This window comes from Furipterus horrens, unplaced genomic scaffold, assembly GCF_987537825.1.
Source record: "Furipterus horrens unplaced genomic scaffold, mFurHor1.1.pri manual_scaffold_4, whole genome shotgun sequence".
Lineage (NCBI taxonomy): Eukaryota > Metazoa > Chordata > Mammalia > Chiroptera > Furipteridae > Furipterus > Furipterus horrens.
Genome location: NW_028327174.1, coordinates 35,145,266 through 35,163,157, shown reverse-complemented (window position 1 = coordinate 35,163,157; position 17,892 = coordinate 35,145,266). Strand labels below are relative to the sequence as shown.

Below are 17,892 nucleotides of genomic sequence, written 5' to 3'. Positions count from 1 at the left end.
AGAGAAACATCGATGAGAGGGACAAACATTGATCAGTTGCCTCCTGCACACACCCCGACTGGGGACTAAACCAGCAATTTAGGCATGTGACCTGATCGGGAGCCAAATCTGCAACACCTCACTTTGTGGAACAACATCCACCCAATTGAGCCACACTGGTCAGGACTATCATTTATTTTTTTTAAATACTGATTAAGCATCTATCATGTACTAGGCACCATACCAGGAACAGGATATTCAACAATAACAAAGCAAATAATGAATTTTGCCCTGAAATTTTTTAGAAATCAAGATCTGAGAGAAATGATTATAGCTTTTAATATTTTGATGATAATGAGATTATAAAGGAAACTATTCATCCATCTATTCAATACCTTACCAACAAGCACATATAGAGAACTTATTATATTTCAGGGACATAATAGGAGACAGAGGTCATGTAATGAACAGGATACATGTGGTCCCTGTCTTCATGGGAATCAGAATTTAGTAGGTAGAGAAAGGTATCAAATACAGAACAGTATTTTTTTCTTGGTACAAAATTTTTGAAGTATAACACAAATCATGAATGGTACATTTTCTTTATGTATTGATTTTGTATCCTGTAACTTAACTGGAATAATTTGTAAGTTCTAACATTTTTTTGGTAGAGTCTTTAGGGTTTTCTATATATAATATGTCATCTGCAAATAGTGACAGTTTTACTTCTTCCTTTCTGATTTGGATACCTTTTGTTTCTCTTTGTTGCCTAATTGCTCTGGCTAGGACTTCTGATACCTTGTTAAATAAAAGCAGCAAAGGTGCCCTGGCCGGGTAGCTCAGTTCATTAGAACATTGTTCCAATATGCCAAGGTTGTGGTTTTGATTCCTAGTTAAGGCACACACAAGAATCAACCAGTGAATTCATAAATAAGTGAAACAACAAATTGATGTCTTTTTTCTTCTTTCTCCCTTCCTCTATCTCTAAAATCAACACATAAAAATTAAAAATAATTTTATTATAAAAGTGGCAAGAGTGGTCATCCTTGTTTTGTTCCTGATATTAGAGGAAAAACTTTCAGTCTTTAACCATTTAGTATAAAGCCACCTGTAGGCTTGTTGTATGTGGTCTTCATTATGTTGGGGGTATGTTTCCCTAAACCCACTTTTTTGGGTTTTTAAAATCATAAGTGACTTTAATTATGTCAGATACTTTTTCACGTGATTTTTATCTTTTGTTAATGTGGTGATTGGTTTGTGGATGTTGAATTTTTTTTTTGCATTCCTGGTATATATGCTACTTGATCTTGGTGTATAATCCTTTTAACATATTGTTGAATTTGATTTGCTGATCATTTGTTGAGGATTATTACATTTATGTTCATGAGAGATATTGGCCTGTAACTTTTTTTCCTGGTAGTGTCCTCATCTGGCTTTGGTATGAGGGTAATACCAGCATAATAAACTAAGTTTGGAAGCATTCCCTTCTCGTCTGTTTTTTGAAAGCGTTTGAGAAGGATTGGTACTAATTTTTCTTTAACTATTTGGTAAAAATCACCAGTAAGCCATCTGGTTCTGGATATTTGTTGAGGAGGCTTTGACACTGACTTAATATCCTTGCTAGTAATTGAATTATTCAGATTTTGTATTACTTCAAGACTCGGTCTTGAAAGGTGGTAGATTTCTAGGAATTTGTCTACTTCTTCTAGGCTGTTATTTTGTTGGTATATAATTGCTCATAGTAGTCTCTTATCATTCCTAATATTTCTGTGGTATCAGTTGTAATGTTTCTTCTTTTATTTACAATTTAATTTTAGTCCCCTCTCCTTTCTTTTTCGGTGAACCTAGGTAAAGCTTTCTCAATTTTTTTCTTAAAAAAAAACACAACAGCTCTTAGTTTTAATTGATCTTTTCTACTGTCTTTTTAGTCTTTATTACATTTATTTCTGCTCTGATCTTTATTTCCTTCATTCTGCTAATTTTGGGCTTAATTTGTATTTTTTTCTAGTTCCATGAAGTGTAAAGTTAATTTGTTTATATGAGATCTTTCTTGTTTCTTAATATAGGCATTTATTGCTGTGAACTTGCAACTGCTTTTGATTCATCTTATAAGTTTTGGTGTTGGTTGCCATTTTCATTTGTTTCAAGGTATTTAATTTCTTTTATCTCTTCTTTGACTGACTGGTTGTTCAGTAGTGTGAGGTTTAATCTTCACATATTTGTGAATTTTCCAGTTTTCTTTTTGTTATTTATTTATATTTTCATGCAATCGTGGTTGGAGAAGATGCTTGATATTATTTCAGTCATCTTAAATCTATTAAGACTTGTTTCGTGGCCTTACATATGATCAGTTCTGGAGAATGTTTACACGCTCATGGTAAGAATGTGCATTTTGTTGCTTTTGGATGGAGTGTTCTGTATATGTTCTTTAAGTTCATATCATTTAAAGTGTGATTTAAGGTCAATGTTTTCTTATCAGTTTGTCTTGATGATCTATCTATTGATGAAAGTGGAGTAGTAAACTCCCCTACTATTATTGCATTACTATCTATTTCTCCCTTACATCTGTTAATAATTACTTTATATATTTAGGTGGTCCTATGTTGGGTACATAAGTATTCACAAATGTTATATCTTCATGTTAGACTGACCCTTTTATTATTATGTAATGACCTTCTTTGTCTCTTATTACAGTCTTTGTCTTAAAGCCTATTTCGTCTGATAAAAATATAGCTAACTCAGCTTTCTTTTGGTTTCCATATGCATGGACTATCTCTTCACATCCTGTCACCTTCAGTCTGTATGTGTCCTTACATGTGAAGTGTGCCTCCTGTAGGCAGCATATAGACAGGTCTTGCTTTTTATTTGTTTTGTTGTTGATGATGTTGCTGTTCACCAACCACTCTATGTCTTTTGACTGGAGAATTTAGCCCATATACCTATAAAGGAATTATTGATAGGTATGTACTTATTGCCATTCTGTTCATTGTTTTCTGGCTGTTTTTTCATTCCTTTGTTTCTTTTTTTCTTGCTCTTTTCCCTTGTGATTTTATGATTTTCTGTAGTAGTAGTACTCTTAGATTTTTCTCTATATACATACTTTGTGTATTTACAGTAATTTTTTGCTGCTATTATGAGGCTTTCATAAAACAATTTGCTTATAATAACATAGTAAGTTGATAACAACTTAAGCTTGAATTCTAAAGCTTTACATTTTTGCTTCCTCGCCACATTTTATGTATTTGATGTCACAATTTACATCCTCTTTATCTTGTATATCACTTTAAAAAGCTGATCTAGTGGTGATAAATTCTCTTAGCTTTCATTTGTCTGAAAAATTCTCCTCCTATTCTGAATGGCAGCTTTGCTGGGTAGAGTATTTTTGGTTGACAATTTTTTTTTTCCTTTCAACATATTGAATATATTGTTTCACTTCCTTCTGGCATGAAAACTTTCTTCTGAAAAATATGCATAGGGTCTTATGGGATTTCCTATGTGTGTAACAAGTTGTTTTTCTCTTGCTGTTTTTAAGATTCTTTTTTTGTGTTTAATTTTTGTCACTTTAATTATGTGTCTTGGCATGGGTCTCTTTGGTTTATATTTTTTGGAACTCTCTGGGATTCCTGGATCTTATGTCTTTTTCCTTCCTAAGCTTAAGGAAGTTTACAGCCACTATTAGTTTTCAAATAAGTTTTCTGCCCCCTCTCTCCTTCCTCCTTATGGGACCCCTATAAGGCAAGTGTAGGAACACTTGATATGTTCTCCCATAAATCTCTTAAGCTATCTTTTCTCTTTCGTATTCTTTTTTTCTTTTTGCTTCTCTGATTGGGTGAGTTCTGCTACCCCATCTTTGAGCTCACTGATCCATTTTCTGCTTCATCTAATCTGTTGTCAAATTTCTCCATTGTATTTTTCAGTTCAATTATTTTATTCTTCAGCTCTGTAACTTCTGTTAAGTACTTTCTTGTATTTCCTATCTCTTTGTTGATATTTTCACTTTATCTTTTTCTTTCTTCTTCCAAACTCAGTGAGCATCCTTATAATCATTATTTTGTGCTCTTTATCAGGTAAACCACTTATCCCCATTTTATTAAGATCTTTTTCTGACGTTTTACCTTGTTTTTCATTTGGAATATATTTTTCTATTTCTTCATTTGTCTTGACTCTCCATGTTAATTTGTATGCAAATATACATTTTTCAGTGTAAGACTGGGAGATGGGTGTTTCTCTCTGCCCCCTCTGAACTGAGCCCTGGGATAATAACCAATTAAGAACTGTTTTTTTCTTTCTTTCTTTACTACTGTCTCATTGAACAAATGAATACAAACCCCACTAGCCACCAGAGCCAGACTATCAAAAAGAATCCCCTCTATAGAAGCCACAAAAACTAGGCACCAAACATAAAAGCTGAGGCACCAGAACGCATGCTCTACAGTGCAGCAGAAGGACAGCACGAAACAAGGATAGAGTTCGCCTCTTTATTTCTCTGGGGAGGGTCACAGTTGGCCCTTAAGTGTGTGTTTAAGACTTCCTGTCAAGATTGTGGCATAGGCAGACATGGCTCACCTCCTCGCATAACCACATCAAAATTACAACTAAAATATAGAACAACCATGACTCAGAACAATCAGAATTGAGTTGAATGGAAGGCTGACAACTACGGAATTAAAGGAACCACATCCATCCAGACTGGAGGGAGGGGTGCAGACCTGGAATAGGCAGGTCGCACACCCATGTGCAGTGGATAAAAAATCAGGAGGGGTATCTCAGAAACGAGGAGTCCCAGCCCCACACCACGTCCCCCAGCCCAGGGTTCCAGTGCCAGGAAGATAAGTCCCCACAACTTCTGGCTGCAAAAAGCAGCAGGGATTGAGTTAGTGGAAGAAACTGCTGGAGCCCTAAGCAGTTTCTCTTAAGAACCCACACATGGACTCACCTACTCAGACTCAATCCATCTGAATACCAGCACCAGTGGCATACAGGGAGAAAGTGAAGTGTCTGGCAGCAGAGGCCAGCAGAGGCCATTGTCTCTTCTAAATCCAACCCCCTCCCCCCAACACACACACATAGAGCCAGCAAGCTAGTGCCCTATCTGAGACTCCATTAGTCTGGCTAACACTATTTAACTTACCTTGGAGATCCCCAGAGCCTCTACCCCGTCCAATTTAGCAAGCCCACCCAAGCTGCTTTTCCATATTGGCGACCTGGAGCAAGACAGAGGGAGACCACAAGGCGATGCCTGCTGGCCTCTATTTTTGGAGAGTAATTCAGCAGGACCTGGATGTGTGTTGATTTTGATGCCTGCCTGTGAGATCTGTGCTTTAAGATAAACAAATCAGCCTCCTTTATGGAAAGTCTGGGTGATTTTCCATTGGCTGTCTCCGCTGCTGGCCCTGGGGCAGGTGCATCAATGCGTGCAAGCCCTTTAAGAACAGTTGCAGGTTGCATGGATGCAAGCTCCTTTGGCTTTCAAAGCTAGAGGTTTGGGGGCTGGCCTTTCAGATGCAGGTCCTAAAAGTTGAGGTGCCAGATGTGGGATTTGAACCCTTCCCTCCTCAGGGAGAAGCTTGTATTTGTGAGTTGGCTTCTGATTGCGGGTCTCTGCAAGGGGATGGGTTTGTGGTGAGGTAGTGTCTCAGTATCTCCTATCTGCTTTGACGTGGAATTTTCCCCATTCACCTAATATATAAGATTCACTCGGCTTGTTTGGGGTACTTTTCAGAAGAAATGGTTTCATATGTAGCTGTGTATTTAGTGTGTATGTGGGAGGTAGTGGATTCAGGATTCTCCTCTGTCACCTCTTGAACCAGAACCGTATACTCTTATATAAAATGATACCTAAGATGTATTTTTAAGATACTACTTTTGAGTTATAAAACTGTATTTGCAAAAGGATTCTGCTTTTGTGAGGGCAAAGTTCTTATTAATGAATGGATATTATATTATGTTTCTCATATCTTTTTAATGAATTTGGAGGCTGATTGCAAGGCAATTATTAGTATAATAATGTAAGATTCTATGGCCAAATATATTGAGTTGTGCTTGATATGTGATATGATCACAAATAACAAGTATCTAGTACTTTGTTAGTTTAAAAATTAAATATCTTACATTTAGAAGATGGTTTAAATTATTTCCTTTTTAATGGGTCTATTAAGAACTTCGCCACTAGAGGGCTCTTAATACCATATTTTAGTTAATGTATAATAATAATAATAATAATATTGTAGGCCAGAGAAGGAAAACTCTGACTCCAAAAAACCTCCGCTGCCTTGCGGCATACCTCTTCAGGGGAAAGGCTAAGGGAGTAAACCCCGACAGAAAATCCGGAGCCGGAGTCCCTAAGGCGGTTTGACGTTGTAGTCAACACCGGCAACTCCTGCGGCGCACCTGAAGCCAAGCTGTATCGACTCCGTCTTTCCCTTGGACCCTTCAGCTGCGAAGAGAGGGGGGGTCTGCTGCATGGGCAACAGCAGACCCTCCATATCACCCTGCCCAGGCTCTGTAGCTTCAGCTTCACTGGAGAGGACACTCCAGCGTCATCGCAAGATGTCGATTCAACACGGGAGGAGACAGATACCGTGTCACTCCCGAGTCGGACTGCACAGCCATTCTCGGCGGTGCAGATAGACTCTTAAGAAGCTACACCATCGTCTCTCAAGACGGACGGCTGCCGCCGCCGCCGCCGACGACGAATATTGTAGGTATTGGGTAACACTGTCTTCCCAATAAATAATTTTTAGAAAACCCTAATTCAAGTGTATCACATTTGTAATAAATGTTTTTTAGTGATAATCAACTTCAGAAATATTTTAGTGGTTTAAGGGGGCATGCATGATAGTTTATAAACCTTTGAACTTTTTAAAATTCAAGTTAAAAAGTCTTTGTCTTTAAGATACTTTTAAACAGCCTTGACTGATGGCTCAGTTGGTTGACATGTCATCACGTACTCCAAAAGGTTGTGGCTTCTATTCCTGATCAGGGCACGTGCCTAGGTTAAGGGTAACTGATCAATGTTTCTCTCTCTCTCTCTCTCTCTCTCTCTCTCTCTCTCTCTCTGTGTCCCCCGCTTCCCCTCTTTCTCTCTTTCACTTCCTCTCTCTCTAAAATCAATAAACATATCCTTTGGTGATGATTAAAAATAAATAAATAAATAAAGATACTCTTAAACAGGTAAGAGATTTAACATAAATATGGGTATAGTATATATTTAATATAAATATGCTTATATATTCATATATTTATATATAGAAAACATTTACTATGTACCTTCTATAAGGAATTCAACACGATCATTGTTTTTAATAAGTTAACAGTTTTGTGGAGGAGTAACAGTGATTATACATTCTGATATATGCAATACAAGAGATAATGTGTGGGAATTGAGATTTTAAAAAAAATCCACAAGAAAAAAACAAAGTGAACAGATGGGAAGTCTTCTCTGATGAGGTAACATTTTTGCTAAATCTTTTGATAGGCAAGGAAAGTTTATATGTGAAGGAAAGGAAATTTTTCTGGTTAGAGAGAAAAGTGTAGAGACATAAATTAGCCTCAGAGATTTGGGGGATTCTTGGCATGATCGTGGACAAATTAAATATCTGTGAGACTGGCCCATATAAAATACCTAGCTTTCATTCAACAGCTTTCAACTTCCCACAAATATACTTCAGCAATTCATTTCCCAGTCATACTCTGGACCTTGCTGTTATTTCTTTACTTGCTCAACAAATATTTATTGAATGCTTACCTATGTATGCTAGGCACTGTTCTGGTCCTCAGGGGACATTGCAGAAAGGACAAATGAGATTCCTGCCCTTGTGATATATGTTCGAGTCAGGAAACACCAACAAGAAAGAGAAAAACTAGGAAATGGCAGATAGTATAAATGCCATGCATAGAATTAAACAGAATTATGTGATAGGGAGTTACTAGATTGGGTGGTTAAAAGGGACTTGTATGATGAGTTATTATGTGAGCTAAGACCTGAATGACCAGAAGGAATAATCTATACAATGATTGGGTAAAAATACTGTAGTCTGAGTGTAAAGGTAAGAAAAGAGGACCAGGGAGAAGGCCAGGGCGAGGAAGGAAGTGCTTATGAGATGATGTCAGGGAGGGAAGCAGAGGCCGCCTGGAATGGAATGCAGGCCAGAGTAGCAAGTTAAGATTGTATTGTAAATGCAATGGGAAGCCATTAGAGGGTTGAAAGTAAAAGAGAGTGGCATGATCTGATTGATGGCTTTGAAGGGTTAGTCTGGCTGCTGTGCAGAGACTGAATTGTGAAGGGCCAGAGTTGAAGCACAGTATCCAGTTAAATAGTAGTTGTGAAGCATGAGAGGTCAAAGTCACTTGGACAAAGGTAATAGGAAGTTGTGGAGAGGTGGATAATATGTTTGGGATACGTTTTGGAGGTAATCGATCCTAAATTTTTATTTGGGGAAACAAAGCAGATAGTGGTTTAATTTACTCAGATGGATAGGAATGGGCTGAATTGGCTGTGACAGTGTAACAAGAGTTTTGTTGTGGTCATGGTAAGTTTGGGATACACAAATGCAAATGTCAGGTAAGAAAATGTGAACCTGGAGTTCTGAGGGAAGTCGAGCACAGCCACTATGTCCCTGTGCAAATTGTGCACTTCTAGAGTTAAGCAATACAGGGTGAGTGTGGCCTAAAGAATGTCACTAGCATAGAGTTGGGAACCACTGGCCTTATTATTAAAGCTACAGGAATGAGTGAGATTTCAGCACCCTCCAGATAATAATTTTTAACTGTTACTCAAAATGAAGCAATGACGCTAAGTTTTCAAAATTCATCTTTAATTCCTTAGCAAGAGCAAGTTCAAACAATTTATTCTGATACCCTAGTTTAATTTAAATTATATTTTGATGAAAAAATCGGGTTTCAGATAAGCAAATTCTTTTGTATAGCTCTTCTTTTGATGGACAATAAAATTCAAGACATGCACTCAAATTTGTAAAGTATTCATTGCTGACGTTTTGATGTGTGCAGTATCAAGATTACCTACATCATTCATAATTGTTTATATTAGTCACCTAGCATCTCAGATGCTTTCATGCTTTTTATTGCTTTTCATTAGTTATTCATTTTACTTTTAAGTCTTTTATCCATCTGGAGTATATTTTAGTGTAAAGTTAGCCAGCTATCTCAAAACACCATATAAACAAACCTAGGCTTTTCCTATTGATCTGAAATGCCACATGCTTAAGTTCCCAGGTGGATCCTAAGATCTATTTCTGGAATCTCTATTCTGTTTGCGGTGATCTTATTATGATCCAAGTCATGTTTTTATATCAAATTCAAATTGCATATAGATTTTAAAATTTCCATGTTACAATATCTATGCCTATATCAAGTTGCAGTGAAAAATACTTTGCTAGTGTTCCATGTAGTTTTTCCATATTATAAGCCACTTTCTGTATCTATTGAGCCATGTGTCATTGAAAAGTTATATTTTAGCTACTTTCTCTGCTCAATATTCTGTCAACATTTCCAGGCAAACATTATTAGAAAATGTAATTTTTATAGATTATTATAAACCTGAAAGACTTTTTAAATAAAAAATAAAAGATTTATTATAAAACACTATTAGAGTTTAAGTAGAAGAAAAATACATGGAAAATAGCCAATTTTATAAAACAATTATGGAAAGAGGACTTTTCATTACCAAATATAAAACATGATGATAATATGAAGAAAAATCTATTTTTTCAGCTTCATTGCCAATAAACCCAAGGAGCTTTATAATGTATAAACCTATGGGTAACTATATTGCCAGCAAACGTGGTCTGGAGTTCAAGTTTGGTCATGAATAGTTCTGATGATCCAGCTGCAAGGACAGGAAAACATTCTAGAGTTGTTATCAAGATCAATGAGCTGCACCAGAATGTAAAGTGACACATTGTCTCCTTCATGAAGAAGTCTTAACTTCAAAAAAGTCAATAGAACTAAAGAGTAACATAAAATAGTAACAATTTTAATTATGTAAAGGCTATGTGTTAAATATAAGATTTTCCTCTCTATTATGTGATAGTATAGAAGCTGATAAATTCCTGTTGTTGCATGCCAAAGAACTGTGGTTATCAAGGGGAAATTCTGTTAAGAGATTATAAATTCTTAGTTTTCCTGCAAGGCATGAAACCCGTTGGGTCTAAATTCTAAAGAATTTTCAACTCCTTGAAGATGTTGATTATAATTCCTGTAAGAGAGAAATGCAACTGGCTTTTTAATAGTAGACAATATGAAAGGCCACCTAGATGTCAGTAGGCACCTTATATTTAACAGATCCGCAGTTGAATTCACTACTTTTTTCCCAAACCTGTCCTGCCTCTTTTTCTTGATAATTATATCACCTCCACCTTGTATCCTAAGCCAAACATGTGAAAAGCAGGCATCGCCTGCCCCTTGCCTTACTTCTTTATCTGATGCCATCCAAGTTGTGTTAATTTTACTTACTTAAGCTCCTTCTAATGGCCCTGATTGCTTTTACCTCCCCTTAGGCTCTGATCCTCTTACCTTGGACTTCTTTCTCTTCACTAAGCAATCCATTCATCAGCTGACCACCCCCGTATCTTGACCAATGCAACTATCCTCACATTACTTTTCTATCAAAAGCCTTTGTGGGCTTTCCTTTACTCCTGGGAGAAACTCCAGCTTTTAGAGTGGCATCCAAAGCTCTCCATAACCCGTCCCTGTCTCTAGCTTCAGCTCTTTCCGCTCTCCTAGCATGCCTCACTCCAACCACCCCTAACTACTTGGGGTGCTTGGAATCCTCTGTTTTGCTCCAGGTCTTTCTGCCTTCATTCACACTTGGAATTTCCTCCTGCCATTTTTTTGGACAATGTAATCGTCTCTCAAGATTTAGTTCAAACTTCATCATGTTTGGGTAGCATTTTCTAGCTTCACGCATCCACAGAATAGTCATATTCTTTTTTTGTATTCCTACTGTGTATCCCCTTTTTACTACAGCACCCACAAAACTGTTTCACCCATTTGTTCATCTGCTTCTCTGATGGACTGGAAGCTCGTTAAGTCAGGGACCTTACATATATTTTTTCTTTTATTCCTAGCACCTAGCAATGCCTGCACAATTAAGGCACTCTGTAAAAATTCTTTGAGTGAATGAGTTAATAAGTGAGAGGTTTCAGAGGCACAACGGAAAGGCTTGTCGGAGAATGCAGTAGTGTTAAAACTGGTCAAGAGGAAGACACAGGGCAATAAGGTGATGAGAGGGGAGGAAAAGGAACATTTGCTGAAGGGACTTGTCTTTGCATGGTGACTGAGGATGGAGGCGTGGTGTGATTTACTGGCTTTAAGCTTCTGACTAGAATTCTGGTACAAGGTTATTCGATTGCTATAGAAGTTCAGGTGCTAGTTGAGATCAGATGGAGTTAGCTGGATATCATGCAGTTTGCAAATATTAGCACACACACCAATTTTTTATAACAGAGCTTCATTCATCTAGTGCTTAACAGTATGCAAAATTCTCTACTTCTCTATTATTTGATCCTTAGCACAGTTATCTCCCTAAGCTTCAGCTTCCTTTTTGGTAAAGTGAAGATAGTAGCTGTCTCTGAGGATTGTTTGCAAGATGTTGTTGGATCAGATATTTGAGGCCCCTAATAATTAAGTGACTTGATCAAGGTCAAAAAGATAACTTACTGGCAGACCTAGATATAAATTCTAATCCTATGGTCTTCCTATGGTAGTATTTTTATTACACTCCAGTATAATGAGATATCTTCTGTTTCCTTGGTACATTTTTAGTTTTCTTGAGAGGCTTACCCCAAAGTAGACTTTGTAATTACTCTATCAGAGAACTGATTGCCAAAATCAAGCAAAATCTATAACATGGCAAAAAACAAAATGCAAACATAAACAGTATTTATATAGCTTGCATTGCTGCCTAGTCTCTCTACTTTATGGTTGATAGTTTTCAGCAGAGAATGTGAGCAGGCTGACTCCTGCCCTCGCGAAGTTCTGTGAAGATGCGCTCTCATTTTAATTGACTTTTAAAGTATAGTTTTTAAGTCCAGTTTTATGCCAGAGCAAGTATCAGTTTGGGGCCTTAGAATTAATGTAACAGGCATTGGCAGTGGGGGCTGGGACAGAAAGAGAAAATGAGTCTGAGCTGAAGAGACACTGACAGCCACCCCAGCCTGTCCTTGTGTTTTCTGTAGAGTTCTGTCCAGGAAGAAGCTGAAGATACAAAATATGAAGTGGAGATGAAATTATTAAGCGAAACAGTTTCAGCAGGTATTCTTCTAACTTACATTTTTAGAATTTATCTTTATTAGGATTTTCTATTTACAAAAGAATTGCAAGATCATTGTAAAAATAATTCACTGTTGCATAAATATATTTAAAGTGAAAATTCTTCATAAGCCCTCTTCTGACGTAACCAATAGTAACAAATTTCTATATTTGTGCTTGCTTCCTTTCCTGTTTCTCTCTCTTGATTTTTAATAAAATCGTCAGATCATGTCAAACAAATATTTTTGTTGGAAGTTACCTTTTTCCAACCTAATAGTATTTGTTATGCTACATAACACCCTACATATGTACATAGAACATAACATATATGCTACTTAAATGAATTATATTCAATATTACTCTAAGTCAGAACCCATTGGTAACTTATCTTTTTAGTAGCTCTATAATTCCACCCAATAATGGAACATTATTTAAATCTTTATTAATAGACAGTAAGGATATTTCTAATTTTTTACCATTACAATGTTGTAGTGAACATTCAAAAGCACACATATACAATCAGAAATTTCTCAATCTTGACAAACAGCAATTAGACATAGTTTAAAAATGTCAAAATGATAGTGATGTATAATTTGCCGTCTTTTAGTTTGAGATTAATGTACATCTTTTCCATTAACTTTATCATTATGCTGCTTTCTCAGCAGCTTCTAAGGAATCTATTTTTTATATATTTTTAAGCATATTTTTTTCATAACAGGCTTCTTGTCTACTTTTTACTTTTCCTAACATTTGTTGCTGCGGTCAACTAGGCTTGTATGTTTGTAATTTTCTATTACCTTTATGAGGTAAGTTTCCTATTAAAATATACTATAGTCAGTTCATAACCTCTGTCAGTAATACCAAGGTTTTCTACATGATGATCCCCGATTAACATATATGATAGATGTCTAAATTTGGACACAACATACTTTCTTACTTTCTTTTCAGGTAAATGGATTAGTAATTAGACACATTTGAAAACTAATTAAAGTCTGCATTTTAGGGAGTGTACACAAGGGAAAAAAGGGAAATTGCTAAACTGGAATTCCTTGGCTGTTTCTATTAGTTTTCAGTGCCTAATCTCCATGGGTTAAATTCAATGCCATCTCTGTGGGCTTCTTTCTATGGGAGAAAGAAATTGTAATGATAAATAATAAGACCAACAGTTCCTGAGTTTTTACTACATCTGGCACCAGTTCTGAGCTCTTTACATGCATGAGCTCACATTTCCCCCAAATTTATAAGATAGATACTGCTATTACACACATTTTGTAAAGGAAGGAATTGGGATGTTAATTAGCATGTATTGCATAAGTGTGGAACCTGTCCCCTTTCTTACTCATTGCACTGTATTGAAAGGATTTTAGTGAAAGGCAGGAATGGTCCCAGTGATATGTGACTTCCGATAGTCCCCTGATTGTGCATTGAGAATGATGAAATCCTAGAATTTCCCCATAAAATTTCTGAACATAGGGGATTCTTCATTTTCAAGCCTCCATCCTATTTTTCTATGAGCTGGGCCTCTTTTTGTTGAGAAAAAAAAAGGCTTTAATTTTATGTATGGACCAACATTTATTTATTTATTTTTACCATTTCACTTTTTCTTCCAGATATTTAGCCCCATAAGGCCCAATTTTAAGAAATTAATTTGGAAGTTATCAAATTTTGTGTTAAACCATTTTTGATCTTTAGAGTGAAGGGTGGCAGAATATGCTGCCCCAAATATGCCACATTGGCCTAAGGGTTATTTTGAGCTGAAAGCAACTGAGAAGATACACATGCAAGAAAAGCTCCCCACCTTTCTCCTACTTGCCTAAAAGCGGGATGTAAACGTTCAGAGGAGTCCCTCCTCTCCTCACTACTGGGAAGGACAAAGCTTCTCAGGGACAGCTGTAGACCCCATCGGCCTGGAGAGGGCACCAGAGGAATCTATGCGACAAACTACTAACCAGCCTCTTCTATCTCCTTCCTGGGAAACCTCAGACTGTTTTTCTTTGTCCTGTCATTTTACCACAGATTTATAAAATGCTACATGAGCCAGAGATCTAAGCCACCTCTTTGAATTACTTATTTTTTCCCTGGGGATATCCCAGTATACATGAGGCATGCATGTTAATAAGCTTGTTTTTCTGTTATTAGTATGTCTTTTATTACAGAGGTCTCAGCCAAGAACTCACAGGGTAGAGGGAAAATTATTTTCCCTCCCCTACATTAAGATTTATTTTAAAGTTTTTTCTTTTAATAACACGTGCTTATTGTATACAAATTCCTAAGATGTTAGTATATAAAATATGAAGGTAGCCCTCCCTGCATCCTACCTACCATTACACATGCCATTCCCACGCCAATGGTCAGCTTTGTGAATATTTTTGAATTAATTACTTTTTTGAAAAGTTTTAGTAGCTAAATAAAAACCCCCTTTACCATCACTAGATATTTCTCATTTCCCTCCTAAAAAAAATACAAGATCTATTTAGAAACTGAACTAATCTGATTAATTATAGCGCAGTTGCTGCTGCTAGAGAACGCTCCTGAAAGGCTGTATTTCTTCGAAGACGATGAGGTTGACACGTGTCAGTTCACGACTCTGGGTGGAGTGTATCACTTGGATATCTTGGAGCTTCCCCCACAGTGTAAACCAGTGAAGGGCTGGATGATTATGGAAGTAGGTTGATTCTTAAAATTTGTGAGTAAAATAATTTCCCACACTTTTACTTTATAGAAAATGCTCTAACACCTAATGAACTTTAACTCTGTTAAGCAAGCACAAAAGGAAAAAACGTAATTTTAGACCATCGTGAATTTATAAAACTTGAATCAGTACTAAAAGGAAGGAATCTACAATATTATGAATTTTAAAACTATAAATCATGCATGTTGATTGTGAACCTACAGCACCATGTTTACATTGTGTCAATTTGGCCTTAATAATGCTAGTCTGTTTCAGAGACTGGAAAACCACTTCTGTAAAGGGCCAGGTGGTCAGTATTTTCACCTTTTTGGCCATACCAGCTCTGTAGCAACTCCTAAACTCAGCAGGCCATTGCAACGCTGAAAACAGCCGTATGTAAATGAACGGGCATGCGTGTGTTCCAGTTAAACTTTATGTACGAACACTGGCGGTGGGCCGTATTTTCCAGGGCCACAGTTTGTGGACTCTGGTCTAGATTAGCGGTTTCCTACATGTGGTCCCTTAACCAGAAGCGTCAGCATCATCTGGCATCATTTAGGAATTTACTAGAAATGCAAATACATGGGCCCCGCCTCAGTCTTACTGAATCAGAAATTCTGGAGGTGTGAGATGCAGCAGACTGTATTTTAGCAAAACACACCTAAACAACCAGTGGTCTGGATCCTTGTTTATACAAAAGGCGGTCCATCAATCAGCAACATCACCATCACCTGGGAACTTGTTATAAATGTATGACTTAGGGCTTCACCTCAGATCTATTGAACCTGCATTTAACAGGACTCCCAGGTGATTCGCGTGCACGCTGCAGTTTGAGAAGCAATGATCCAGGTGAGGCCGGCGCTCCTGATGCACAGACCACACTTTGAGTGGGAAGGATGCTGATGGTAGCGGTTGTTAGGTCATCTGTCAAGGAGCTTCTCACACATGTTTTAATAAATAGTAACATGTGCACGACTACTGACTTGGTTTCACTTTACCTCACTGGCTGGGGTCCCAAATATACCCAGTTCTGCTGTCACAGCCCTTTCCCCTCCCGCTCCGCTGCCCTGTTCTCTCTTCCTCTCTCTGTCCTCTTAACGCCTCGTACACAGACTGCCAGGCATTTCTCATCTACATTTCAGGACACTGGTGCCTTCTTGTATTAGAGCAGTATTTCTCAACTTTCATTGTTTTTCATGATCACCTCTGCAAGAAGCTCTTATAAACATTTTTCCCCCCTCTGGCCAAGCCTTATGGAATTTTAGTGCCACAAAGAGACTGTATATTTGTATACATGCTGTATACATCTGTGCTTCATACATAAAAGAGTAAGATTTTTCCATGCTCCCCCCAAACAAATTTTTACCTTATTGGGGATGATATTGTCATTCTTTTCCCCTGCTCCCCTCACATAAGAATACATTTATTAGAGCAAGCCTTGGGAGAGATGATCTAATCTATTGCCACTTTCAAAAATCTATTTAAATCAACCTACCCTTCCTTGGGAATACTTGAAGGATAGTGGGGAGTCCAAGAAAGGCATCCTTTTGGTGATGGTAGGCCTGCAATACTCTCTGTCTATAGGAAGGTCTCAGCCTGATCTGGGGTTTTCAAGGCTTCATGTGAAGATCTTTATCAGAATGTCCTGAGACGACAGTTCTGGGCTCCATTTGAGCCCAGAGTCCTTCACATCCATTTTTTTTTTTTTTATCTCTCCTGCAACAAAGAGGCCTTCCTACTTTTTTTCAAGTATCTTTTCAATAATTTCCCTCTCCACTAGAATTTTTCCCCATCCAGTTTTTTTTTTTCTCTCTCTGTTTTGTAACATTTTAAATCTTACCCCTTCCCTAGATCTTTCTCTACATTTAGGTACATGTTACATTTAGAGATGGACAGATACCCTTAATCCAGAGAAATCTGCTGTTGGTTTAATTTATTTTATTTTTTTCCCAGCTTTATTGAGATACAACTGGCACGTAAGTTGAAAGTGTACAATGTGATGATTTTTACATTCATTCATTCATTTCTACGCTGCGTGTTACACTGCTTATACTTTTTTCTCTCCTCACCTGCACACCATAACCAAGGTATTGGAACATGGGATCTGGGGCCCTAGCTCTGTTTTTGAGTTCTGATGCCTCCTTGAAGTCATTTTGTAATCATTGGCAAATTGCATGATTTATGTAAGTCCCAGTCTCCTTTTTTGTATTTTAAATTTTAAAAATTTACAGTTTACATTCAATATTATTTTGTCTTAGTTTCAAGTGTACAGCATAGTGATTAGACAGTCGTATATTTTAGAACAGTGGTTCTCAACCTTCCTAATGCCGCGACCCTTTAATACACTCGTCATGTTGTGGTGACCCCCAACCATAACTAAAGCATAGTGATTAATCACAAAAACAATATGTAATTATATATATGTTTTCCGATGGTCTTAGGCGACCCCTGTGAAAGGCTCGTTCAACCTCCAAAGGGGTCGTGACCCACAGGTTGAGAACCACTGCTTTCGAAGGTGTCCCCCCTGATATTTCCAGTACCCACCTGGCAGCATCCATAGTTATTATAGAATGTAATAACTTTATATCCCCATGGCTATTTTGTAACTGCCAATTTGTACTTCTCAGTCTTTTCACCTTTTTGCTCAATTCCCAGTTACCTTCTTTGTTAAATATATGCCTGTAGAATTACTTGGAGGAATACAATGATGAGTAAGTCCCAGCCTAGACCTTGGCCCATAAGAACGTTCTTCAATTATATTCAAATTTAGTGATTTTTCCCCCTCTCAGTCATTATCTTTTAATTTTGTTGTGACATTTTGTTAGTCAATCTATAATTAAATGGGACCAAACTTCATTGTGGGAGGTGGGGGCTGGGTGTAGGGGACAAAGGGAGAGGGAAATGGGGGACATCTGTAACAGGGTCAACAATAAAAATAATAATGAAGTATCTTATTCAGCAATATTTACATC

At 37.3% G+C, this 17,892-nt stretch overlaps 1 protein-coding gene across 1 annotated transcript in view; it reads left to right on the top strand.

The window, feature by feature from the left end:
* DNAI7 (dynein axonemal intermediate chain 7) overlaps window positions 1–17,892 on the top strand; it is a 47,030-nt gene that overhangs the window by 21,804 nt on the left and 7,334 nt on the right. Inside the window, exon 9 of the mRNA XM_090272930.1 lies at window positions 12,177–12,252. Within this exon, the coding sequence (XP_090129056.1) occupies window positions 12,177–12,252 (76 nt within the window). The remainder of the gene's footprint in view (window positions 1–12,176; window positions 12,253–17,892) is intronic.